This window comes from Pollachius pollachius (genome assembly GCF_949987615.1).
Source record: "Pollachius pollachius genome assembly, chromosome: 16".
In the NCBI taxonomy this organism is placed as follows: domain Eukaryota; kingdom Metazoa; phylum Chordata; class Actinopteri; order Gadiformes; family Gadidae; genus Pollachius; species Pollachius pollachius.
Genome location: NC_136949.1, coordinates 2,770,694 through 2,798,023, shown reverse-complemented (window position 1 = coordinate 2,798,023; position 27,330 = coordinate 2,770,694). Strand labels below are relative to the sequence as shown.

General features: G+C 52.5%; 1 protein-coding gene across 2 annotated transcripts; it reads left to right on the top strand.

Annotated features, from left to right (window-relative positions):
• Positions 1-3,109: 3,109 nt before the first annotated feature.
• On the top strand, positions 3,110-25,738 carry map3k7 (mitogen-activated protein kinase kinase kinase 7). 2 transcript variants are annotated; one of them, XM_079753366.1, is made up of 18 exons: positions 3,110-3,328; positions 4,398-4,512; positions 5,508-5,618; positions 5,740-5,805; positions 5,986-6,031; positions 6,472-6,610; positions 8,987-9,111; positions 12,298-12,426; positions 15,572-15,702; positions 15,826-15,907; positions 16,526-16,650; positions 17,815-17,962; positions 18,563-18,643; positions 19,952-20,019; positions 21,303-21,399; positions 22,059-22,120; positions 22,545-22,660; positions 24,839-25,738. In XM_079753366.1, exons 2-18 carry the CDS (start codon positions 4,447-4,449, stop codon positions 25,017-25,019), a joined length of 1,773 nt encoding a protein of 590 aa, XP_079609492.1. In that variant the 5' UTR covers positions 3,110-3,328; positions 4,398-4,446; the 3' UTR covers positions 25,020-25,738. The 2 variants fall into 2 exon arrangements, with proteins under 2 accessions (XP_079609492.1, XP_079609493.1); XM_079753367.1 differs by lacking the exon at positions 18,563-18,643.
• Positions 25,739-27,330: the final 1,592 nt, after the last annotated feature.

Sequence of the window (27,330 nt, the reverse complement as noted above, 5' to 3'; positions counted from 1 at the left end):
CAATAGACACATGCACACAGAACAGACAATAGACACACACACACACACACACACAGAACAGAAAATAGACACACACACACAGTACAGACAATAGACACAAACACACACACACACACACATACACACAGAACAGACAATAGACACACACACAAACACACACACACATACATATACACAAATAAATCCGCACACAGCCTGACTCTCAGCGAAGGAACGTATGAGAGCAGAAAGCGGTTCAAGTGAAAGGTCAGCTGGCTCGGGGAGCCCCGTAGAGCCGCTGTGTGTTGGGGTCTCATCGCGGGGGGCCGGGATGGGGTCCCTCCATCCTACGGCCAGGTAAAGGTCAGGGTCTGGAGGGGCCGGTGTCAGGAGGGCGGGCCGGGCCCCCACCCCGCCGGCAGGCCCCCGTCCCTGGGGAGAGGAGCGGCCTGGAGTGCCTGGCCGTCTGGAGAACCAACACATGTTCCTCACAGACCCCCAGCGGAGAACCACTCTCCGTATCACGTTCTCTGCCATTCAGAGGTTTTATAGTTTGTTTCATAATTCTCTATTATTTTTTTCAAATGTCACGCCTAATCATTCTGCGATGGTGTTTTTGTTTTTGTGTTTTCGATCCCTTTGTCTTCGGTTGTGTAATCGTTCTCTTCTCTAGTACAACATCTTTATGGCTGCTACATCATTGACCTAGTTCCTTAATAGTTCTGAGTGTGTGCACACACACTGTTTTCCCTCGCTTTGGGGTCGTGGGGAGGGCAGGTTACCTGGGAGAGTGCGTAGGACTGCTCATCCCCGGGAGCGGAGCTTTTCTCCTCTTTAAAGGAATCCCTCGTTTATGGAAACCGGTTTCTTCTGGATCTGAGCCGTGTTTCCTCTGGAAGCGCCGTCGCTGCAGACTTCACAGCAGCCTTTTTGTGTTGTGGTATCATGTCTCTCTCATTCCTTTATGTGTTGTGTTACCATGTCTCTCTCTCCTTTATGCGTTGTTACCATGTCTCTCTCTCTGTCCTTTATGTGTTGTGTTACCATGTCTCTCTCTCTTTTATGCGTTGTTACCATGTCTCTCTCTCTCTCCTTTATGTGTTGTGTTACCATGTCTCTCTCTCCTTTGTGTGTTGTTACCATGTCTCTCTCTCTCTCTCTTCTTTATGTGTTGTGTTATGGTCTCTCTCTCCTTTACGTGTTGTGTTATCATGTCTCTCTCTCCTTTATGTGTTGTTACCATGTCTCTCTCTCCTTTTAGTGTTGAGTTACGATGTCTCTCTCTCTCTCTCTCGCTCATGCTAATTAGCCAGTGGGGTTGGTGTTTCACCTGATGCATCTCGTCTGTCACATAAAGTCAGCCTAAGTGAACGGGGCATTTAGGTAAAGTTAAAATGATTTAACAGCCCTTGTGCGAGGCGGGTCCCCGCGGAGGGGGCCCCCTCTCTCTCCTCCCCCCCCCCCCCCCCCCCCACGGTGGTGGGGCCCACTTTACTCCGCCAGCGCCGTGACTTGCTCCACTTGCGGACAAAATGTTTGGAACGAATTTGCAAACAACTGCGTTTTTCTCCTTCCTCTTCGCCACTCTAATTAAAGAAGGTAAGTCGTATCGGGGACAGGGATATTCATAACGCTAACCTGAGGCGCCTGGCACTTAGCGCCCTAAACACAAGACAAATGTTCGTCAGCTGCACCGGCGCCCCGCCATCCATCAACTGACTTATTGGAGGAAACGGTTCTTTCCAGCACAAGAGAAAGCTGATGCTGACATAAGGGTATTAATGAATCAATGCATTGTAATTGTGAGAAATATCTCCCTATAGAGGTGCCCGGCAGTTGAAATGTCCTGAAATATTCCGCTGCCGTTATATAAGCGGAGCGCGTTGGCAGCGGCCCCGTTCGGTTCAGGGACCGCCGGTCTCTGATGCAACAGCGGCCCCAAGCGGTGAGGGGGACGTGTAGCAGCCACACCGCGTTAACGACCCGTGTCTTATTTTACACGCACTATGGTTGAGACCTAATCGACAGAGTATATTAACAATAATATTATTATAAAATGCAGGTAGTCAAACTCTTTAAAATCCCTTATATTTGGACTGCAGAAATGTACTTAATTTACAGTAGGCCTAAAGTTATGTGCCTAATCTCTAGAAATATATATTTCTATACTAATTGGCTCCATGGAGTCACGCAGAACAAATGTTTGGAAATACGCTGTTTGCAGAGCCAGCATTACTCTGAACAAATGCGCTGTACAGGGGGCAGGCTGCACAGAAGAGAGGTCGGGTTAGACTTTATCATTATGAAGCCCGAGCAAACACCAACCTCATTCAGTCTGCCCTGACGTCCCATGGCAGCCCCCCCCCCCTCGCCCAAAGAAGCAGCACGAGGGAGGCTGATCACCTCTGGAATGAGCGATTAGGATCATTATTATTTCAGGGGAGAAAGACGCTATTAGGAAGCTCTGTTCAATATGGCAACCGACGAGTCGGGGTCATTAGCGTTTGGTAAAAGTCCCGTCGGGGACTTTATTATTGTTAGGGGGAAATATAATTAGCATTCATCACGCAGTGTTGATATCACATCGCCCTCGCTAAGTAATGTAAGCATTAAATTAATGTCGGTTACCTGCTGACAAAACCGTCAGCAAAATGAACCTGAAAATTGAATTCAACTCAGTGAGTGTCCATGTTGCTGGAAAACACATCTTTTTATTACATTTTTGTTTAGACTAAATTACACTTGGGGAGAGTTGTTTGTGTGTGCAAAGACTATACATATGCATGTCAAGCAGGTCTGTGCGTGAGTGTGTTTGCGATGAGTAGTCACAACCTTTTCATAAAAACACAGCTTTCTACTGGCATAATCTACCAATGCAGTTCTTACTGATACATGTTGCATATGTTTTGTATATTTGTGAAAATGGGAAGGAACCGTCTTTTTTGTACAGTGGGATTTATTAGTTTATATTGATTAAGGCATAACAACATTATTATCGATAATAATGTTGTTATGATGTGTAATGATGTGGTTCTCCTACGTCAGAGGAACCCTCCTGAGGGGCGGAACGGAGATGCTCTGAAAAGGGGGACTGGGGAGCAGGTAGCACATACTTCCGGTTGGAGCTGCGGCTTCGGAGAATAAAAACACAAGCTAATATGCTAACTAGCGAGCTTAAGTTGCCAGAAAGTTCTGTCAGTCCGTCACACGGTTAGGGAAGACATCCCGGGGGATGGACAGTCTGTCTCCAGACTTAACTTAACTTATCTTAACTGTGATAGTCGGACCTTTGACCGGATGTTCGACTGATGAAACGCATTAATCTCTGCTAGCTCCCGTTAGCATCAAGGTACGAGGTTCTGATCTCCTCTGGTGGCCAGCGGGCCTCTGTCTGTCTGGTTCTGGGGTTCATTACACGTCAGGGACGCCTGTCGTGGTTCGTTCATATGTCCCCCTGACGTTATGGACGTTAAACACCGCGGAGTCTTGATGCTAGCGCTAAACAGGTTAGCAACCTGAGTGGATCTGGGTTGGAATGTTAGCACGGGAGCTAGGCTAACTTGGGCTAGCTGCAGTCAGCTGTTGAGTTTGACAGCTCCCGACATAAGGTCGTGATGAATGATGCTACTTGAGAACATCGTTTATTCAGGAGTTAAACTTTATTGACAGGAGATTGTAGTTCTGATGTTATATGTTAATGTAATGTTATCTAACCGTCTTTACCGCCTTCTATGTGTTCTACAACCTGTCCTGTTTGACTCTTGGCTGATTGGTCTCTGAACATCTGGTCTGATGGGTTTCTGAACATCTGGTTTGATGGGTCTCTGAACATCTCGTCTGATGGGTTTCTGAACATCTGGTCTGACCGGTTTCTGAACATTTGTTTCTGAACAGCTGATTGTAGCTAGCCCATGTTAGCCTTGCTCCCATGAGAACATTTTAACTCAGATCCACTTAGGTTGCTAACCTGTTTAGCGCTAGCATTAGGACCCCCCCCTCCCATTTTCAGAGCCTCAATATAAGGTATCTGGACTGATGTGTCTCTGAACATCTGGACTGATGTGTCTCTGAACATCTGGAATGATGTGGTTCTTCTGGAATAATGTGGTTCTTCTGGAATGATGTGGTTCTGAACATCTGGTCTGATGTGTCCTTCTGGTCTGATGTGTCTCTGGTCTGTGTCTCTCTGGTCTGATGTGTCTCTCTGGTCTGATGTGTCTCTCTGGTCTGATGTGTCCGTCTGGTCTGATGTGTCCTTCGGGTCTGATGTGTCTCTCTGGTCTGATGTGTCCTTCTGGTCTGATGTGTCTCTCTGGTCTGATGTGTCTCTCTGGTCTGATGTGTCTCTCTGGTCTGATGTCGTTCTGAACATCTGTTCTGACGTGTTTCTCTGGTCTGATGTTTCTTCCCGTCTCCAGTGAGGGACCAGCTGGCGTGGGCCGGTGACGTCACTTCCCAGCCGTCGACATGCTCGAGACGCCCCCAGGATACCCGTTTGAAGAGATCGATTATGTCGACATTGAAGTGGAGGAGGTGTGTCTTTTACTTAGTGTTATCCTCTAGAATCTACAGTTTCACGGCTGTTTGCCGACAAGTCTTCTGACAGCAGGCGTCTCAGAGGAGATCACTCACTGACCGTACTGTAGGGATATTAAATATAGAAATGAAATGTACACGCCCCCAAATGGAAGTATAAATTATAATGGCATGCCCACCCATGTTCGCATTGCCCTCGTTAAGATTCTGTACATCATAATCAATTTAGAAATGTATGAGTCGTGATTAATCGATTTTTAATCGTAATTTTAATTTGTGGTTTAGGACGATTAAAAAAAAAGAAGATAATTGAAAAAAATATGTGAGTGTGCAGAGTTTGCCTAAAGTCTTTGGCAACCAAATTCTGCTCATGTTTATCATGGTTATTCTTCAAATGATAACCAAACTTCAAAATATATATATTTGTCATTTATAGAAATAAATAACGATTAAAATCGATAATCGGGTTTGGTTTGAAAAAATCTGAGATTTTATTTTTAGGCCAAACCGCCCAGCCCTAACTGTCCCACACGCTGTCTGTCAGCCCTAACTGTCCCTCACGCTGTCTGTCAGCTCTAACTGTCCCTCACGCTGTCTGTCTGCCCTAACTGTCCGTCTGCCCTAACTGTCCCTCACGCCGTCTGTCTGCCCTAACGGTCCCTCACGCCGTCTGTCTGCCCTAATGGTCCCTCACGCCGTCTGTCTGTCCTAACTGTTCCTCAAGTCGTCTGTCTGTCCTAACTGTCCCTCACGCCGTCTGTCTGTCCTAACTGTCCCTCACGCCGTCTGTCTGTCCTAACTGTCCCTCACGCCGTCTGTCTGTCCTAACTGTCCCTCACGCCGTCTGTCTGTCCTAACTGTCCCTCACGCCGTCTGTCAGCCCTAACTGTCCCTCCCGCCGTCTGTCAGCCCTAACTGTCCCTCCCGCCGTCTGTCTGTCCTAACTGTCCCTCACGCCGTCTGTCTGTCCTAACTGTCCCTCACGCCGTCAGGTGGTCGGCAGAGGAGCGTTTGGCGTCGTGTGCAAAGCCAAGTGGAAGGGCAAAGACGTGGCCATCAAGACCATCGAGAGCGAGTCGGAGAGGAAGGCCTTCATCGTTGAGGTAGGGTCCCGGGAACGCGCCTCTCGGCGGTCCTCATTGGCTGATGGCGCCTGAAGAGCTCCTCTTGACAACGCCTTAACCTGGACCCCTGCTGTGTCCCCTGTGTCCCCCCCCTCCTCAGCTGCGGCAGCTCTCCCGAGTGAACCACCCCAACATCGTCAAGTTGTACGGTTCATGCAATTCTCCGGTGAGTGTGTGTGTGTGTGTGGGCGGCACTGAACTACGGAGGCAATCGGTTGCTAAGAGGAGTGTTTTATTTTTTAATGAAACAATGTGTCCTTGATGAGCTAATTCAGTCGATGGCTTTAATGGCTTCTCATTGAAGAGAAGGCCTGCTTTATTAACTTCCCTGAATGGCTCCTGCCAGGTATGTCTGGTGATGGAGTACGCAGAGGGCGGGTCCTTGTACAACGGTGAGTCCTCATTGGTTGACATTTTTAAACCACAGAGCTGTTGTAGTTGTTTCAAAATTGAAATGCCGATCATTTCCTCTCTTTTGTTGAACATTCAACTGTTTGATGAACGTGTATGTTATCATTGATGGCATTTATTTTAGGTATTGACAAAATCAAATATTGCTTCTTTTTTTTTTTTTTTACAAATGTATTCATGTCCATAACTGGACCGAGTTTTGTTCATCAAAAATGTTCGAAACTAGGATTAACATTCCATTAAAAGATGAATATTCCTGAACAACTGGGGTGGATTTTATTGAGTTAATCGTTGTTAGACTTGAAAAAGTTCAAGAGAAACTGCCTCCCTTGCAGTATGAAACAAGTGCTCTTGATGTGTCGCTCTGACCCGCTGGCCGCCTGGGCTCTCGTTAACGCCCTGCTCTCCCTCGGGTCCTCAGTGCTGCACGGCGCTGAGCCCCTCCCCTTCTACACGGCGTCCCACGCCATGAGCTGGTGCTTCCAGTGCTCCCAGGGCGTGGCCTACCTGCACGGCATGAAGCCCAAGGCCCTCATCCACCGAGACCTCAAGCCCCCCAAGTAAGTACCTGGCCCCCTTCACCTGCTTCCTCCTCCACCCGTTACCTCCTCCACGCTTCACCTGCTTCCTCCTCCACCCGTTACCTCCTCCACGCTTTACCTGCTTCCTCCTCCACCCGTTACCTCCTCCACGCTTTACCTGCTTCCTCCTCCACCCGTTATCTCCTCCACGCTTTACCTGCTTCCTCCTCCACCCTTTACCTCCTCCACGCTTTACCTGCTCCACCCGTTACCTCCTCCACCCTTCACCTGCTTCCTCCTCCACCCTTTACCTCCTCCACCCTTTACCTGCTTCCTCCTCCACCCGTTACCTCCTCCACCCTTTACCTGCTTCCTCCTCCACCCTTTACCTCCTCCACCCTTTACCTGCTTCCTCCTCCACCCTTTACCTCCTCCACCCTTTACCTGCTTCCTCCTCCACCCGTTACCTCCTCCACGCTTCACCTGCTTCCTCCTCCACCCGTTACCTCCTCCACGCTTCACCTGCTTCCTCCTCCACCCGTTACCTCCTCCATGCTTCACCTGCTTCCTCCTCCACCCGTTACCTCCTCCACCCTTTACCTGCTTCCTCCTCCACCCGTTACCTCCTCCACCCTTTACCTGCTTCCTCCTCCACCCGTTACCTCCTCCACGCTTTACCTGCTTCCTCCTCCACCCGTTACCTCCTCCACGCTTCACCTGCTTCCTCCTCCACCCGTTACCTCCTCCACGCTTCACCTGCTTCCTCCTCCACCCGTTACCTCCTCCACCCTTTACCTGCTTCCTCCTCCACCCGTTACCTCCTCCACGCTTTACCTGCTTCCTCCTCCACCCTTTACCTCCTCCACGCTTTACCTGCTCCACCCTTTACCTCCTCCACCCTTCACCTGCTTCCTCCTCCACCCTTTACCTCCTCCACCCTTTACCTGCTTCCTCCGCCTCCCGTTACCTCCTCCACCCTTTACCTGCTTCCTCCTCCACCCGTTACTTCCTCCACCCTTCACCTGCTTCCTCCTCCACCCGTTACCTCCTCCACCCTTTACCTGCTTCCTCCTCCACCCTTTACCTCCTCCACCCTTTACCTGCTTCCTCCTCCTCCCTTTACCTGCTCCACCCTTTACCTGCTTCCTCCTCCACCCGTTACCTCCCCCACGCTTTACCTGCTTCCTCCTCCACCCGTTACCTCCTCCACCCTTTACCTGCTTCCTCCTCCACCCGTTACCTCCTCCACCCTTTACCTGCTTCCTCCTCCACTCGTTACCTCCTCCACCCTTTACTTGCTCCACCCTTTACCTGCTCCACCCTTTACCTGCTCCACCCTCATCCCTTTACCTGCTCCACCCTTTACCTCCTCCACCCTCATCCCTTTACCTGCTCCACCCGTAACCTCCTCCACACCTCATGCACCGGGACCTCAAGCCTGCCAAGTCCATTACTCCGTAACCGGCTCCACCCTTTACACCCAGACCTGTACCGCTTCCCTCAACACATCGTCTTCAACTCCTCAATCCCCCCCCCACCCCCCCACAAACTGCATCATGTCCACAGTCATGTCCAGCCACCCACTCATCCTCATTTAATTAGCCCCCGCTGCTAGCCTAGCCGGGCGCGTTCCAGGCCTTATCATGGGCAGGAATTGGCCTGACTCCTCATTCACGTGTGTGTGTGTGTGTGTGTGTGTGTGTGTGTGTGTGTGCGTGCTCTATTTGTGTGTTCGTGTTCTATGGGCCGTGGCCCACCCGGGCCTCCTAAAGCGACTGGACCGCGGTCACCTTAAGGCTACCATTAGCAGCAAAGTTAGCGCCTCTTCTTGTGTTTCTGTCCACTTGCACTTTTAATGCCATTTCTCATCAGTTGTATTATCTTCATGTTCTTTGTTAAGGTTCTCTACGTTCCATTTCTTCTGCCCTTGGCGTTGACGTAGGCCTCGTTCATAGATGGTTTGACTGATGGACGGCCTGGTGTTCAGGTAGACTAGCGCCCCCTGCAGCCCGTATCGTCAGCTGGCCTCTGGAGACCGGCTGAACGAGGCCTCAGTGAACCCACAGGGATTCACATTAAGGGCGTTTTAGCAGACGCTTTTATCCAGAGCCGCTTACAATAAGTACATTTGTCAGAAAGAGAAACAACAGTATAACTCTGTCGGTGCGGTGAGGATGTTCATAGAACCAAGTGCCAAGCACTAACACTCTCTAGGTTAACCCCGTTCCCAACACAGAAAGGACAAGATGCTGCACAACTATACAACTAGTGCGCACATTAAGTGGCAGGACGCACAACCTCCAGTGCGTAGGAGGGGTGTGAGGGGGTGGCTCTGAGGGTCCAGGTGACCTCCTCGCAGGGCACTCTGGAGGCCTGGTGGAGGCTGGAGGTACTGACGTCTCCTCTGCCTTTCAGCCTGCTGCTGGTGGCCGGCGGCACGGTGCTGAAGATCTGTGACTTCGGGACGGCCTGCGACATCCAGACCCACATGACCAACAACAAGGGCAGCGCCGCCTGGATGGCCCCCGAGGTGTTCGAAGGTGAGCACAGCGCCCCCTAGGGGTCCCCTCCAGGTGATGTTCCCGTTCTCATTTGATTGAACCTTTTATTCATTCAGGGGGGGCCACTGAGGGCAGGCTCTCTTTTTCAAGGACGCCCTGATTACAACACACAAATCAAAACAAAACGCACAATAGATACGTCGGTCAAACAACCAGAACAACATTTCAATACCTAATAAACGTATTGTAGCGTAGCGTAGCGTAGCGTAGCGTAGCGTAGCGTAGCGCAGCGGCGGCGGTGCCCATGGCTTTATTTCCCCAGAGACGGGGCTAATGCGGTTAGCGGCGGTCCATCCGAGAGGTGTTCCTCGTGCCACGAGGGCGGCGGGGAGGTAGCATCCACTAGCACGTTGTAATTATCCTGTTTAAGACGGGAGCTACACGACTCCCCTGCAATTAAACTCCCCCCCCCCCCCCCATGGACTCCCCCACAGCTCCTCTGTAGCACGCTGAAATGCGATCAAATGGCCCCAGTGCAGCCGCTCTAAAATAGTGTGCTAATGTGCACTTTGAATTCTGCAATAACAGCCGTAATTACGGGACCAGGTTGAGATCACTCCCTCTTTCTCTCTTTATATTGGCTCTCTCCCTGGAGCGGCCATAACCACATTAAGACCTCCTCCTGGATGCCCCCCCGTCCTCACAACACACACAGACCACTGTTAATCCTCAGACCCCCACCATCTACCCCCTCAGCATCACTCCCCTCATCTACCCCCTCACCACCACCCTGAATTTCTCTGTGTGTCTCCGCCCTGAGCCTGTCTCTGTGTGTCTCTGCCCAGAGCCTCTCTCTGTGTGTCTCCGCCCTGAGCCTCTCTCTCTGTGTGTCTCTGCCCTGAGCCTCTCTCTGTGTGTCTCTACCCTGAGCCTCTCTCTGTGTCTCTGCCCTGAGCCTCTCTCTGTGTGTCTCTACCCTGAGCCTCTCTCTGTGTCTCTGCCCTGAGCCTCTCTCTGTGTGTCTCTGCCCTGAGCCTCTCTCTCTGTGTGTCTCTGCCCTGAGCCTCTCTCTGTGTGTCTCCGCCCTGAGCCTCTCTCTGTGTGTCTCTACCCTGAGCCTCTCTCTGTGTCTCTGCCCTGAGCCTCTCTCTGTGTGTCTCTACCCTGAGCCTCTCTCTGTGTCTCTGCCCTGAGCCTCTCTCTGTGTGTCTCTGCCCTGAGCCTCTCTCTCTGTGTGTCTCTGCCCTGAGCCTCTCTCTCTGTGTGTCTCTGCCCTGAGCCTCTCTCTCTCTGTGTCTCTGCCCTGAGCCTCTCTCTCTCTCTGTCTCTGCCCTGAGCCTCTCTCTCTGTGTGTCTCTGCCCTGAGCCTCTCTCTCTGTGTGTCTCTGCCCTGAGCCTATCTCTCTGTGTGTCTCTGCCCTGAGCCTCTCTCTCTCTGTGTCTCTATCCTGAGCCTCTCTCTGTGTGTCTCTGCCCTGAGCCTCTTTGTGTGTCTCTGCCCTGAGCCTCTGTGTGTCTGCCCTGAGCCTCTCTCTGTGTGTCTCTGCCCTGAGCCTCTCTCTCTCTGTGTCTCTGCCCTGAGCCTCTCTCTCTGTGTGTCTCTGCCCTGAGCCTCTCTCTCTGTGTGTCTCTGCCCTGAGCCTCTCTCTCTGTGTGTCTCTGCCCTGAGCCTCTCTCTCTGTGTGTCTCTGCCCTGAGCCTCTCTCTCTGTGTGTCTCTGCCCTGAGCCTCTCTCTGTGTGTCTCTGCCCTGAGCCTCTCTCTCTGTGTGTCTCTGCCCTGAGCCTCTCTCTGTGTGTCTCTACCCTGAGCCTCTCTCTGTGTCTCTGCCCTGAGCCTCTCTCTGTGTGTCTCTGCCCTGAGCCTCTCTCTCTGTGTGTCTCTGCCCTGAGCCTCTCTCTGTGTGTCTCCGCCCTGAGCCTCTCTCTGTGTGTCTCTACCCTGAGCCTCTCTCTGTGTCTCTGCCCTGAGCCTCTCTCTGTGTGTCTCTACCCTGAGCCTCTCTCTGTGTCTCTGCCCTGAGCCTCTCTCTGTGTGTCTCTGCCCTGAGCCTCTCTCTCTGTGTGTCTCTGCCCTGAGCCTCTCTCTCTGTGTGTCTCTGCCCTGAGCCTCTCTCTCTCTGTGTCTCTGCCCTGAGCCTCTCTCTCTCTCTGTCTCTGCCCTGAGCCTCTCTCTCTGTGTGTCTCTGCCCTGAGCCTCTCTCTCTGTGTGTCTCTGCCCTGAGCCTATCTCTCTGTGTGTCTCTGCCCTGAGCCTCTCTCTCTCTGTGTCTCTATCCTGAGCCTCTCTCTGTGTGTCTCTGCCCTGAGCCTCTTTGTGTGTCTCTGCCCTGAGCCTCTGTGTGTCTGCCCTGAGCCTCTCTCTGTGTGTCTCTGCCCTGAGCCTCTCTCTCTCTGTGTCTCTGCCCTGAGCCTCTCTCTCTGTGTGTCTCTGCCCTGAGCCTCTCTCTCTGTGTGTCTCTGCCCTGAGCCTCTCTCTCTGTGTGTCTCTGCCCTGAGCCTCTCTCTCTGTGTGTCTCTGCCCTGAGCCTCTCTCTCTGTGTGTCTCTGCCCTGAGCCTCTCTCTCTGTGTGTCTCTGCCCTGAGCCTCTCTCTGTGTGTCTCTGCCCCTGAGCCTCTCTCTGTGTGTCTCTGCCCTGAGCCTCTGTCTCTGTGTGTCTCTGCCCTGAGCCTCTGTCTCTGTGTGTCTCTGCCCTGAGCCTCTGTCTCTGTGTGTCTCTGCCCTGAGCCTCTGTCTCTGTGTGTCTCTGCCCTGAGCCTCTGTCTCTGTGTGTCTCTGCCCTGAGCCTCTGTCTCTGTGTGTCTCTGCCCTGACCCTCTGTCTCTGCCCTGAGCCTCTGTTTCTGTGTGTCTCTGCCCTGAGCCTCTCTCTGTGTGTCTCTGCCCCTGAGCCTCTCTCTGTGTGTCTCTGCCCTGAGCCTCTGTCTCTGTGTGTCTCTGCCCTGAGCCTCTGTCTCTGTGTGTCTCTGCCCTGAGCCTCTGTCTCTGTGTGTCTCTGCCCTGAGCCTCTGTCTCTGTGTGTCTCTGCCCTGAGCCTCTGTCTCTGTGTGTCTCTGCCCTGAGCCTCTGTCTCTGTGTGTCTCTGCCCTGAGCCTCTGTCTCTGCCCTGAGCCTCTGTCTCTGTGTGTCTCTGCCCTGAGCCTCTGTCTCTGTGTGTCTCTGCCCTGAGCCTCTGTCTCTGTGTGTCTCTGTCCTGAGCCTCTGTCTCTGTGTGTCTCTGTCCTCAGGCAGTAACTACAGTGAGAAGTGTGACGTTTTCAGCTGGGGCATCATTCTGTGGGAGGTCATCACGCGCAAGAAGCCCTTTGACGAGATCGGAGGACCGGCCTTCAGGATCATGTGGGCCGTCCACAACGGTGAGGCCCGCCACCGCATGCTGACCCGGGACCGGGACCCGGGGCTGGGAGACAGACCCGGGGGTCCTGGGTTGCATGGTCCCTCAGAGAGACTTGTTGAGGCAGTGGGAACAGTTTCCATTGGTGAAGGTTTAGCCTAGCACGTCTCACACTGTGTGAATGCAGTGTAAGCGGTGCAAGGCCAAACCTCACCAATGGATATGGAGTTTCCATTGGATGACGGAGGGCGTGTCTGACGTATGGGGGACGCGTTCTGATTGGCCGACGGAGCCGTCGCTGCCTGAAAAGTTGAAATTTGACAAATGACAAGTCATAAACTGTCACTGTGCAAGTTTTGTCTGGCGAATTTGCTGCGGTTCACCCCGGACTGCACTGCAGGGAACGGTTGGCCGGTTGAACGCTGATTGGCTGTTACGTTACACATGTCACTCAGTGGCCACGCTGTTGATCGCTGATTGGCTGTCATCACGCAAATGTTACGGCAAAGTTGAAATATTTCAACTCGAGTGGATTTGTCACGCTACAAATCCTTGTGAACGCGCTCGCCTGTGCGGGGCGAAAGCGTGGAGCGAAGTTTTGTCGCCGGTTTTCTCTACCGAATAATTCGCCAGATTCGCGTCTCTACGTTCACTTTGTATGGGATCGTGTCGCCCCTTCGCGTTTGGTGTGAACGCACCTTTAGAGGCTAGAATTACGATGAAAGGTTTTATAAACAAATCCACTTGACCTTCAGTATGTTTTCAAAGACTTAATCTTTCCCTGTGGGTGTAACTTACTCTGCGTCTGCGGCTCATACAAAGATGGATAGCATCACGATACAGGAGATGCTAGCAGTCCCCGGAGAGCTAGGGTTTCGCTTCCCAGCTAAAGATGTCCTTCTGAATCATTACCTACACCTGGTAGCTGGGGCTTTTTGCATATTGGCAATTAGCAAGACGGTGCCTTTATGCTGAATGTGCCCCTAGGGAGCAGTAAAGAGCCTGTGTACACGCACAGCCATTAGGGACGCCAGCACCGCCTTCTGCTGCCTTCTCCCGCCTAAACGGGCCGAGGAGCCCCCCCCCCCCCCCCGCCCTCGCTTTGGTAGAGAGCCGCTCTGTCTGATCCCAGGAAGACCCCCTGGAGATAGATAGTACTCACCCCCTTGGGATGGTTAGTGCTCATCCCCTGTGTCCCAGTAAGTTTTAGATTAGTTTTAGAAAGTCCTCAGAGCAGGTGGCGTGAGTCTTGTTCAGGAGGACTACAGGAATGTATCCTGTAGTAATGTATCCTGTAATCCCAAGTAGGAACCTCTAACCCCGGCTTGGAAGATTTCTAACCCCCTGAAGGAACATCTAACCCCTGGTGTAGGAGCGTCTAACCCCGGGTATAGGAGCGTCTAATCCCCGGTGTAGGAGCGTCTAACCCCCGGTGTAGGAGCGTCTAATCCCCGGTGTAGGAGCGTCTAACCCCCGGGTATAGGAGCGTCTAACCCCCGGTATAGGAGCGTCTAACCCCCGGTGTAGGAGCGTCTAACCCCGGGTATAGGAGCGTCTAATCCCCGGTGTAGGAGCGTCTAACCCCCGGTATAGGAGCGTCTAACCCCGGGTATAGGAGCGTCTAACCCCGGGTATAGGAGCGTCTAACCCCGGGTGTAGGAACGTCTAACCCCCGGGTGTAGGAGAGTCTAACCCCGGTATAGGAGCGTCTAACCCCCGGTGTAGGAGCGTCTAATCCCCGGTGTAGGAGCGTCTAACCCCCGGGTATAGGAGCGTCTAACCCCCGGTATAGGAGCGTCTAACCCCCGGTGTAGGAGCGTCTAACCCCGGGTATAGGAGCGTCTAACCCCGGGTATAGGAGCGTCTAATTCCCGGTGTAGGAGCGTCTAACCCCCGGTATAGGAGCGTCTAACCCCGGGTATAGGAGCGTCTAACCCCGGGTGTAGGAACGTCTAACCCCCGGGTGTAGGAGAGTCTAACCCCGGTGTAGGAGAGTCTAACCCCGGTATAGGAGCGTCTAACCCCCGGTGTAGGAGCGTCTAACCCCGGTATAGGAGCGTCTAACCCCGGGTGTAGGAGCGTCTAACCCCGGGTATAGGAGCGTCTAACCCCGGGTGTAGGAACGTCTAACCCCCGGTATAGGAGCGTCTAACCCCCGGTATAGGAGCGTCTAACCCCGGGTATAGGAGCGTCTAACCCCCGGTATAGGAGCGTCTAACCCCGGGTATAGGAGCGTCTAACCCCCGGTGTAGGAGCGTCTAACCCCCGGTATAGGAGCGTCTAACCCCGGGTGTAGGAGCGTCTAACCCCGGGTATAGGAGCGTCTAACCCCGGGTATAGGAGCGTCTAACCCCCGGTGTAGGAGCGTCTAACCCCGGGTGTAGGAACGTCTAACCCCGGGTGTAGGAACGTCTTACCCCCGGTGTAGGAGCGTCTAACCCCGGGTGTAGGAGCGTCTAACCCCGGGTGTAGGAGCGTCTAACCCCGGGTGTAGGAGCGTCTAACCCCGGGTGTAGGAACGTCTAACCCCCGGTGTAGGAGCGTCTAACCCCGGGTGTAGGAACGTCTAACCCCCGGTATAGGAGCGTCTAACCCCGGGTATAGGAGCGTCTAACGCCGGGTATAGGAGCGTCTAACCCCCGGTATAGGAGCGTCTAACCCCGGGTATAGGAGCGTCTAACCCCGGGTGTAGGAACGTCTTACCCCCGGTATAGGAGCGTCTAACCCCGGGTGTAGGAGCGTCTAACCCCCGGTGTAGGAGCGTCTAACCCCGGGTGTAGGAGCGTCTAACCCCGGGTATAGGAGCGTCTAACCCCGGGTATAGGAGCGTCTAACCCCGGGTATAGGAGCGTCTAACCCCCGGTATAGGAGCGTCTAACCCCGGGTATAGGAGCGTCTAATCCCCGGTGTAGGAGCGTCTAACCCCCGGTATAGGAGCGTCTAACCCCGGGTATAGGAGCGTCTAACCCCGGGTATAGTAGCGTCTAACCCCCGGTGTAGGAGCGTCTAACCCCCGGTATAGGAGCGTCTAACCCCGGGTGTAGGAGCGTCTAACGCCGGGTATAGGAGCGTCTAACCCCGGGTGTAGGAACGTCTAACCCCCGGTATAGGAGCGTCTAACCCCGGGTATAGGAGCGTCTAACCCGCTGTCCCCCTGCTGGCCCCAGGCACGCGGCCCCCTCTCATCAAGAACCTGCCCAAGCCCATCGAGAGCCTGATGACGCGCTGCTGGTCCAAGGACCCCACCCAGAGGCCCTCCATGGAGGAGATCGTCAAGATCATGACCCACCTCATGAGGGTACCAGCACACACGTGCACACGCACACACGTGCACGCACTCAAATGCACTTTAAGCGTGGTGATTCATTGAAGGTGTTCCTGGGGGAGCAGGAGTGACCTGTTTGTTGTGACCCGGTTGCAGTACTTCCCCGGGTCAGAGGAGGCGCTGCAGTACCCCTACCAGTACTCAGACGACGGGCAGAGCAACTCGGCCACCAGCACAGGTACCAGCGCCGTCACACACACAGGTACCAGCGCCGTCACACACACTGGTACCAGCACCACCTACCAACAACAACACCACCTGGCTCAGACACTGGTACCACCACCTCACAACACTGGTACCACCGCCACCTACCACTACCAACAACACCACCTGTCTCAGACACTGGTACCACCGCCACCACCAACTCACAACACTGGTACCACCACCACCACACATTCTGGTACCAGCACCACCTACCACTACCAACAACACCACCTGTCTCAGACACTGGTACCACCGCCACCACCAACTCACAACACTGGTACCACCACCACCACACATACTGGTACCAGCACCACCTACCACTACCAACAACACCACCTGTCTCAGACACTGGTACCACCACCATCACACATACTGGTACCACCACCACCACACATACTGGTACCAACACCACCACACATACTGGTACCAACACCACCACACATACTGGTACCAACACCACCTACCACTACCACAACACCACCTACCACACATACTAGTACCACCACCACCGGTACCACCACCAACCCCACCACCTAGCTCTCACCACGGACACCGCCCCGGAGCACCCCCTAACCCCCTGCTGGCCCCCCAGGCTCCTACATGGACCTGACCTGCACCAGCAGCCGCAGCAACGCCAACCTGGAGCAGGGCGACTCCCAGGGCAGCAACGACACCATCAAGATCACCCCCCAGTTCCCCCCCCACTTCAAACCCAAGGTGAGTCCACCCACTGACACCCCACCAGTATGCACCGTCACCACCATTCCCCCCCCCTCAGAGTACCACAGAGTAGGGCTGGGCGATATGGGCCAAAATGAATATCTCGATATTTTTTTACTATATCTCGATACACGATATATATCTCGATATATTTTGAATCTCCTCTAGAGCACATCATAAATGCTCGATTCAACCATGTCTGGCATAATGTTACTACATGTTATAATAATTCGAGTATTCCTGAAACATAAATCTGCATGTAGATTACATGAAACAACATATTGTTTAAACTCATTAGTGCTTTCTATTGGAAGAATTTATAACTTGCACATAAGAAAAGGAAAATCACAGCAAGTTAGATTTACCAACACAGCATTTTTTCAAACCGTTAATTATTTTCGAGCAAAAACAGAGCTCAAAGCCGTTTTTTGTTCCACATCTTCCTTTCGGTAGCCAAACCACTGCCAGACGACGGATCCTGTACTATTCTTTTTTTGAAACCAAATCCTCCGTTTCCATCACCTTTTCTCTCTCTCTCTCGCTGTTCTCACTCAACGGTAGGAGATGAGTGACCGGTCGCTGTTCTCACTCACCGGTCGCGTGTGTGACGTCACACACGCGACCGTCACACACGCGCGTAGAATCCTAGAATCTCGCGGGGGGAGTGAGTGTGTTTAATGCATATGAGTCTGTGAGGCAGAGAGCCACAGGAAAGAGCGAGAGAAGGGAACACAACGAGTATGCCGGCGGCGGCAAAAAGAAACATTACGAGCCAATTTGTATTCGATGTTCGCGACAGGGGCATTTTATACATCGCCTGGAGAACATCTCGCGATACATCGCATATATTCGATATATCGCCCAGCCCTACCACAGAGCCCCTGTTTAATGAGTTGGGATTATTATTAATGCATCCTAAGAATACATCCGAGTGTCCAGCGCCTTCATCGTTCCTAAGGGGCTCTGCAGGGACGGGGGGGGTGGGGGGGGCAGGAAACAGGAAGGTAACAGGAAGTGTGTTGAAGGGGAGGGGAGGCCATGCGGCATAACGGCCGCAGGTCCGAATCCAACCCGGGTCGCTCCGAGGCGTTCCCGCCTCCGTGGGGATTAGGGTCCTCCTCCTAAGTGTGTGTGTGTGTGTGTGTGTGTGTGTGTTGCCAGGGCGACCCGCTGCGCTCGCTGCCCCTGTCCAGAGGGGGCAGTGTGGAGAGCCTGTCGGCGCGCTCCCAGGGCCTCCTCTCCTCCGAGGGCAAGAGGATGAGCACGGACCTGTCGGAGCTGGAGCCCAAGCTGCCCTTCACGCCCGCAGGTAACGCCGGCCTCCACGGCGCCACCTAGTGCCCCGCCGGGTGTGGAGTCACCGTCCCTCTCACCGGGCGTCACCGTCCACTGACGGTTTACTGTCACCCCGTTAGTCTTCCCTCCTCTAGGACCAACGGGCGACTCGGTCGCTGAATAATAGCCTCGCTGTGAGCTTTTACTTTGAAGGGAGCCTAGGAGCAGTTGTGCGTTTAGCGCTGATGGCAGCAGGAGGACGCGCGGGCGGAAGAGGCGCTTCCCCTCGGTCAGCCTCTGGGTTAGGGTCAGCGCCCGCCCTCCCCCCCCCCCCACCAGCCCACCACCAGGGGGCATGCTGCCCTGCATGTGCACGCTCGTGTACGCTCCTGTCCCCGCATGTCGTCTCAAACAGGAAGTGACGTCATGTGTCGGCAATGTTGTCCAGCCTCAGCTTGGCGGGGCCGGCTCTTTTGCCCCGCCCTGTTTGTTGTATTTTGTATGTTCTGTATTATTTGCCTGTCTGTGTGTCTGTCCGCCTGTCTGTGTGTCGGTCTGCCTGTCTGTCTGCCCGTCTGTCTGCATGCATGGTGCAGCTCTGTATATCCATGTGTGTGTGTGCATGTCTCCGCAGCACGCCCGCCCTATAAGCGAGGTCACCGTAAGACCGCGTCCTACGGCACCATTCTGGACGTTCCCAAGATCGTCGTCACAGGTATCACCGTGGTAACCCCCCCCCCCCCCCCCCCCGCTGAGGGGGGGCCTGTCTCCCTTCAAACCCTCTGGATGTACCTGACCCCCTACCCTCTCACTCACTCACCCCCTCACTCACCCCCTCACTCACTCTCTCACTCTACCCCACCCAGCAGCCTGCTGTTTAAGGGTCCTAGCCCGAGAAGGGAGGGCTGGGGGTCAATCTCGTTTCCGTGGAGGAGGGGTCAACAATGGACAACTGCCAATAGCAGATAGTTTGATCATTGAGCAGGGGATGATTCATCAGGGTGACATCGTAAAACAATCGTATTGCCCGGAAGTAGGAAGTCTGTCTGTGTCTGTGTCTCTGTCTGAACATGAGCTCACCCTCTCTCAGAGGACTTCTGGAATGCTCTCTCCCTGTATGTATGTATGTATGAAAGCGTGTTGCTGACTTCATGGATGGAGGTCAGGGTTATTATTACCAGGAGAGTGAGACCGAGGGGGGTGGGGGGGGAGGATGGGAAAAGCTGGACGGCTTTGGATAAGAAGGAAAAACATTTTAGTTTTATCGCATTTGAGTGAGTAACTAGGTCAGAGGTCTCTGGGAGTTGTAGTTCTTTAAAGATAGGGTATCTCTGTGTTCACAGCTGTTCATCATTCATTCTCCAGGCCACAAAGACCCCCAACTTAGTTTGGATTGTGAATGCTTCTGAACACATTTTGGATTACTTTGATTGGTTTCATTTTATTCCTTCGGTGCGTGGGAGGTGAAGTCGATGACTCAGGCAGACGCGCGCACGCAGCTGTGGCCTGGATGACGTACTTCTACCATGTAGAGCAGAATAGTGTGAGCCTTTACTTGGTTTCGTCCTCCTAGCATATCGGTAGCCCGGTATGCGAGTCCTGCCACAATGTGATGGAACAGGTTTCAACGTTTCCCTGACAGGCCTGAGAAGTGTTGACAGTATGAGAGAGATTGGTAGATGTTCTCCAGTATTAGTATAATACTGGAGAACATCTACCAATCTCTGGACCCCCTCTGGGGTCTAGACTGAAGGGGTGATGGGAAGAGGTCGAGCAGTGGGAGGAGTCGGGGCCGTCTCGTTAGCGCTGTGTCGTTACCACAGTGACGGGCCTCAGGTGGAGGTGTCGCTCAGGGTTCAACCATTCCTTTCCTCCTTTTTGGCCCTGAATGGACACGCCTTTTTTTTTTCCATCCTTCTGGGAAACACCTTCTGGGTTAGCTCCTCCTCTCTCCGCCTCCTGCTCCTCCTCTCCTCCTCTCCTCTCCTCCTGCTCACCCCCTCTCCTGGTCTCCCCTCCTCAGCCTCCTGCGACCCGCAGCGGCGCCGCTCCATCCAGGACCTGCCCGGGATCATGTCTGACACCAGCCAGGTGAGTCCAGACCCCGGGGCCCCCCAGGACTGTCACGGTGTCCCTGAGGGAAACACCTCCACCTGACCGCTCCCGACGAGCTGGCTGACCCCCGCCGTCGGTGAATGTTGGGCGATATTGTAAAGCGCTTTGAGCGGACACTGGTTAGAAAAGCGCTCTATAAACGCACTCCGTTCGCCATTTATCAGCCAACCCTCATTTCAGGGCCCGAAGTCCCCGAGCATCACAGCAAAGTCTGTGTGTGTCTTTGTTTGCTGAACGTCAATCTGCCCAGAGAACAATACTCTGAGGTTTAGTTGAGCGCCGGGTAGCATTGGAGGCCCTTATTATTCCACCCCCAGCCCCCCTTCAGCCCTCTTCCCTGCTCTGTCTCCTACTCCCTCCATCAGCATCTTTCCTCGTCCCCCCCTCTCTCCGCCATCAGCAGCGCGCCTCCTCGCTCTCTGCCTGCCTTTGTCTCCCCACTTCTCCTCCATCAGCATATCTCCTCCTCTCCTCCTCTCGTCTTTGGCGAAGCCATCAGCAACCCTCTCCTGTCCTCCATTGAAGCTCGCTCTTCTCCTCCATCAGCATCTCTCTCCACTCCTCGCCCCTCCTATCTGCACCTCGCCTCTCCTCTCCCTCTGCCTCCCCCCCCCTCTCCTCCCTGAAGCGTCTCTATGTGACAGCTGCTCGCTGCTCACTGCCTGCCTCCCCTCTGCCTTCCTTTGACGAGTAGAAGCGCTCCCTGTGGGAGGCTGGAGAGAGACTATAGGAGGCGTTTGATATTCCAACCCAGGGAAGATGAAGACGTCGTGCCCCCCCTCCCCCATCACCTCAAACACGCGCAGACAGCTTTGAACGGAGTGCACCCCCTTGGCAGACTCTCGCTCTGCTTCCGCTCCCCCAAACATTTATTTGTTTTCTGAGAGGAGCCTCAACTCTGTAAAGTCTGGGGTTCACCGTGAGTTCAGGGGAAACTTGGCTCTGCCGTGTCGGGGTGTTGTGGGAGAGGAGGTGTTCTGGCCTGGATCTACTGACTCATGACGAGATTCATGACGTTTAGAAACTATATATATATATCGTAGTTCAGTGGATTGCATCCAGTGTTGCCAGATTTCCCCCCCCAAACAGGCAACCCTAGGTATTTTAATTTGTATTTTATTTTGACATTAATCTCCTGTACATGTCGGACACTGAAATTCCCCAGCTTTTAACCACGGAACCCGACCTCTTGTTTTGTCGGAACGGGCGTCCGGGATTGGCCGAGCAGGGTGATTGACAGGGCATGTGTCCACTCACAGGGCAGCAGGAACAGCAGCAGGTCGTCCAGCCCCAGCGTGAGGATGATGCCGTCGGACCGGCCGGGCAGCAGGGGGTACTACTCCCCCGACGACCCAGGTACGGCCGCCTGCGCTCTGATTGGTCCAGAAGGCCTGAGGTTGAGCTCTGATTGGTCCAGAAGGCCTGAGGTGTCTCACTGTCGCCATGGCTCAGTTGACTTCCCCTGTTAGCTACACTCGTTAGCCTCGTAGCATGACCTAAGTCATATTTGAAGGTTAATTTTGTATTTAGCGTCAAATAGGTGACTCTGATTGGCTTAGGATGTAGCCAATGAGGCGCATTGAATCAACAGCCCTAGGAGAGTAGAAGTAGGTTAAATATCACAATTTGGCCAAAAAATGACTTAGGCCATTATGCTATGAGGTTAACGAACTGGTAATGCATGAGTGGAATGATGTGGTAGAGGACGTACGTTTGTTTGTTTTTATGATAATGAATGACTTGACGCATAACTAACCTTTCAAAGGATTTAACACATTGGATCATTTTAAAATAGAAACAATTTTAACAGGTTTTCATTCTGTTTCTTTAACTTTCTTATTTTAAGGAGCAAGAATTTATGAAATAGATTAAACAGTTGAACAGATTTGTTGTATCACATCTAATATTTTATACTTATTATTATTATTATTATTATTATTATTATTATTATAACTGAATGTTTCTGCTGTAAATGGTCGTCATGACGTCGGACTGAACCGTTATCATCTCCTCAGACTCCAACGGTTCGGACAACTCCATCCCCATGGCATACCTCACCCTGGACTACCAGCTGCAGGTGAGCCAATCAGCCTCGAACGCACGCAGCGCCCGCCTCTGATTGGCTCAAATTGGTTGACATGGTGACATAACTCTCCAGCACCGGCGTCCAATCACAGCAGTGCTTGATGCCGGCCCAGGTGTTGATCCCTCTGGCCTGGTGTTTATGCAGGCTTCACTGACTGATTGGATAATTGGTTATTGTTTGTGATGAAGCTGATTGCTGAGCAGGTGACAGCTGGTTGCCCAGCAACCGGGAGGAGAGACCCAGTCCATCTGGAACACGAGAACCGCCTCTTACTTTACTTTAGTTTAGTGTTCCAACCTTGATGAAGGTTTAGTCCTTTCACCATCTTGTCTGAAGTTCCTTTGGGGTCTGAGGTGGAGGTGTGAGTGTGTGGTGGGGTCTATGATGCAATGTGTCGGTGTGCCCCCCCCCCCAGCCCCTGGCCCCCTGTCCTAACTCCAAGGAGTCCATGGCGGTGTTCGAGCAGCACTGTAAGATGGCCCAGGAGTACCTGAAGGTGCAGACGGAGATCGCTCTGCTCATCCAGAGGAAGTAAGGAGAGGGGCGGGGTCTGCTCTAAATACAGCCATGTAGCTCCTCCCACATTCTCAGCACGGCCTTCGGTCAGATACGGTCCAATGATTGTGCGGTCACTGGACGGGTTCGACGTCGTTCCCTGGGCAGCGTGAAGCGAGCCACAATGAACCCTGACCCAAAGCCTCGCAGCGGGTCTGGTGTGAGACGGCGTGCTATTGGGTCACGGCCCTGATGTCATGGCGTTGGTTAATGTCCACAAGTCTTTACTATGATGTCATATCGTTGGTTAATGCCCTCGCTGGTAGGTCATGCCATCTTCAAACCTTCATGACCCTGGGTGACTTGAAAGGCGCCTCTAAATTAGATGAATTATTATTAAAGCAGCTCGGAGGATCGGAAGCTCTTACCTGTCTTTACGTAAACGTTCCCTTCTTCCGAAATAAGAGTGATCAGGAAACGCCCCCCAGAAGTTCGTAGGCTATGACGTAAACCAGGAAAAACTGATAGTTCGTGAAACTAGACTTCATAACAACAAGTTTATTGCTGCCCGCAAGGACCTCTTTGCGCTTCTTTGCTGAATCAGAAGAATCAGTTATTAGAACTGCTTGCGATGGTTGAACATGAGGGAGAATTTATCAGGTGATGTTTCGAATTGTAAGCTATAATGCCTAGTAATGCAAATGTTAGAATGGGTGTTAAGTTCGCCTCTTAGAGCTTGCTGCGAGTCCACTTGAGTCTATCAACGAAATGGGCGGCCATTGTTGTGGCGTGATCTCGGAGGACTCGGTAGCTCTACTTCCGCACGAAACTCCGAGTGAAAACTCTGACCCAACAGAGTGTTCAAAGCACTTTCCTCCGAGCTTAAGGTCCTAACCCTCGAACCTCCCGGTAACTCAGTTTTGAAGGCGGCATCATATCATTGGTTGATGCCGTCACGGTGATGTCATATCATTGGTTGATGCCGTCACTGTGATGTCGTATCATTGGTTGATGCCGTCATTGTGATGTCATATCATTGGTTGATGCCGTCACTGTGATGTCATATCATTGGTTGATGCCGTCACTGTGTCATATCATTGGTTGATGCCGTCACTGTGATGTCATATCATTGGTTGATGCTGTCACTGTGATGTCAAATCATTGGTTGATGCCGTCACTGTGATGTCATATCATTGGTTGATGCCGTCACTGTGATGTCATATCATTGTTAATGCCGTCACTGTGATGTCATATCATTGGTTGATGCCGTCACTGTGATGTCATATCATTGTTAATGCCGTCACTGTGATGTCATATCATTGGTTGATGCCGTCACTGTGATGTCTTATCATTGGTTGATGCCGTCACTGTGATGTCATATCATTGTTAATGCCGTCACTGTGATGTCATATCATTGGTTGATGCCGCACTGTGATGTCATATCATTGGTTGATGCCGTCACTGTGATGTCATATCATTGATAATGCCGTCACTGTGATGTCGTATCATTGTTAATGCCGTCACTGTGATGTCATATCATTGGTTGATGCCGTCACTGTGATGTCATATCATTGGTTGATGCCGTCACTGTGATGTCGTATCATTGTTAATGCCGTCACTGTGATGTCATATCATTGGTTGATGCCGTCACTGTGATGTCATATCATTGGTTGATGCCGTCACTGTGATGTCATATCATTGGTTGATGCCGTCACTGTGATGTCTTAGCATTGGTTGATGCCGTCACTGTGATGTCATATCATTGTTAATGCCGTCATTGTGATGTCATATCATTGGTTGATGCCGCACTGTGATGTCATATCATTGGTTGATGCCGTCACTGTGATGTCATATCATTGGTTGATGCCGTCACTGTGATGTCGTATCATTGTTAATGCCGTCACTGTGATGTCGTATCATTGTTAATGCCGTCACTGTGATGTCATATCATTGGTTGATGCCGTCACTGTGATGTCATATCATTGGTTGATGCCGTCACTGTGATGTCATATCATTGTTAATGCCGTCACTGTGATGTCATATCATTGGTTGATGCCGTCACTGTGATGTCATATCATTGGTTGATGCCGTCACTGTGATGTCGTATCATTGTTAATGCCGTCACTGTGATGTCGTATCATTGGTTGATGCCGTCACTGTGATGTCGTATCATTGGTTGATGCCGTCACTGTGATGTCGTATTCTGTGGTCCAGGAAGGAGCTGATCGCAGAGCTGGACCAGGACGAGAAGGACCAGCAGACCACGTCGCGGCTGGTCCAGGAGCACAAGAAGCTGCTGGAGGAGAACCAGAGCCTGGCCACCTACTACCACAAGTGCAAGAAGCAGCTGGAGCTCATCCGCGTGCAGCAGCAGAAGAGACAGGGCACCTCCTGATCCCGCCCCCAGTGACCAGGCCCCACCCCCCCCCCCCCCCCGTAGTTAACCTGTTGGGTTGACCGGGGCTCCGACCCCCTGCACTTTCTTCATGCCCCCCCCCCCCTGCCCCCGGACAGGAAGTGGATGCATGCCGCCGCTGAAACGTGATTGGACACCAGATAATGAGCAGTGGAGGCAATTGGTGTCGTTTAATTATTATATTAATGATCAAACAAATCAACCCCTCCCTACCCCCACCCTACCTGACCCCCACCCTACATGACCCCCACCCTACCTGACCCCCACCTGGTCCATCCTGGGACCCCCCCATTAAGCAGCTGTGTTCTGGATGTGCCGAGCCCTCCCCCAAGTTCTGTCAGTACTCCTGGAGCAGGAGGATAAAGGGTGAAGGAAAAGGGAGAGACGGTTCCCCTCCTCACCCCCCCCCAGACGGACCACGGAGACGTTTTATTTTTGTTGATGTTGCGGTAGAATATAAAGGGGCGGGGCTGGGTTCACTGGGTTAACCAATTAGAGGTGGCGTTGTTCACGGCTGTCTTTATGGTCAGCCAATGTGAAGTGGTTATGTTCACTGATGTGCACTGGGTAACCAATAAGGGTGGGTTGTATCCACGGGTGTCTTTAGGATCGACCAATGAGGAAGGGTTATAATCACGGGTGTCTTTAGGATCCACCAATGAGGAAGGGTTATAATCATGGGGGTCTTCGGCCCGTCCGAGGAGGGGGTATTGCCAGGGGTGTGGGGGATGAGGGTGTGAGGGGTGGGGGTGGGTCTGCACTGGTCCCGCCTCCTGGTTCTCTGCTGGCCAATCAGCATGCGCTTCCTGAGCGAGCGGTCATCATGTTGGGAGCGTGAAGGCACTGGCCTGTACTGTCAATCCCAGCCGGCAAAGGGCTCTGTACTGTCAATCCCAGCCGGCGCTGGCCTGTACTGTCAATCCCAGCCGACGCTGGACCCTAGACTGGATCCCAGGGCCGGGTCGTGGGGATGGTGGCTGTGCGATGGTTCTAGTTTTATTGGGTATCCATTAGTTTTCTGCACATTGTGACCGGCGGTTCTGACTGAAGGATGTATCACAGACCTGCCTTGGAGGTCCAGAGAGGACGACCTGGACCTGGACTAGACCTCTGCACCCAACCCATCGCTGGGGAAGAGAGGGGCTGCGATGGATATTAACTCAAACCGCTCTTAAAGGTCCCAGCCACGTTCTTTTAGAAGACGAGATGTTTGAGCGGTGGAAGAAGTGGAATGGCGTTTATTGTGACTTCAACATTGTTTGGTCTGTCTTCTACTCTCTCGTCACCCTGTGGTGACATGGTGAGGTGTACTTTATGCATTAGAGAATGTTCCTTGTCCGAGGGGAGAAGGTGAGACACTAAGGAGTCTGTGATGTACACCTGCTTCTGTTTTAGTTCACATGTTGCCTTAGAACCTGCTTCTAAAGTGCTTGACTTTTCTTTATGCGCTATAGTTAAGGAAGGAGGTGGAACGGACTTTAACCTGCAGGATTCACCCAACACTTTGTCCCGAGTGATGGCAGAGAGAAAAGTGTATATGTATATCTATAATGTATATGAATCATGAGTTTGATAACGGCTGCCAGTAGATTTTTACATTCAGATACTCGATGAAGATGTACTCTTAAAAAAGGCTAATTGGATGTGATGTTATATATTTTTTGATAATGTTGATCTTATGTTTTCTCTGTTCCTTCAGTCATTTTGCACAGGCCCAGTGATCAAACTCCACGTTGTTTTTTCTTGTTTTTAGTAGCGCCCATACTCTGAAAGAAAGCGCCAGACTTAACGAGTCTCGCTTTTTTAATTTTATTTTTATGGAAGGCTTTTAATTTGGAGGAGGTGCTTGGATCCTTCTTCTGGGTTTCCTGTCCGCATCAGAGGCGTAGCTCGTCAACAGGGCGCCCGTAGGCCTGGGATGTTCCTGGCGTTAGGAAAATAAAACGGAAGGTGGAAACGCACACGAGTGGAGCTCTGCATTATTCTCCCGTCTTCAACACTATTCTCAATAAAAAAAAAAGAATGTAAATCAATCACATTTGGTCGTGTCTCCATCGACTCGGTAGCGACGTCACCCATCGACCGTTGGCCTCCTCCCCTCTGACCTGTACGGACGTCACAGGGTGGTTGTGATGTCACTATGAGCTGGCTAACCAACCTCACAGCTGGGGGTCATATCGGGGCCCTTTTAGCAGAAACAAACGGCGGTTTGGACGTGCCGGGTGGGTATTCCTTGTGGTTTGACCTCCGTTTTACGCGATTATCTCAAGTTACACCGAGGTGAGGCTGA

What these genes read in the sequence shown, in the direction of transcription:
- map3k7 (XM_079753366.1), top strand. Translation starts at nt 4,447, where the DNA reads ATGCTCGAGACGCCCCCAGGATACCCGTTTGAAGAGATCGATTATGTC. An exon ending in ACGGTTCATGCAATTCTCCG is followed by an intron (nt 5,806 to 5,985) that starts GTGAGTGTGTGT and finishes GGCTCCTGCCAG; the next exon opens with GTATGTCTGGTGATGGAGTA. An exon ending in GGGCGGGTCCTTGTACAACG is followed by an intron (nt 6,032 to 6,471) that starts GTGAGTCCTCAT and finishes TCGGGTCCTCAG; the next exon opens with TGCTGCACGGCGCTGAGCCC.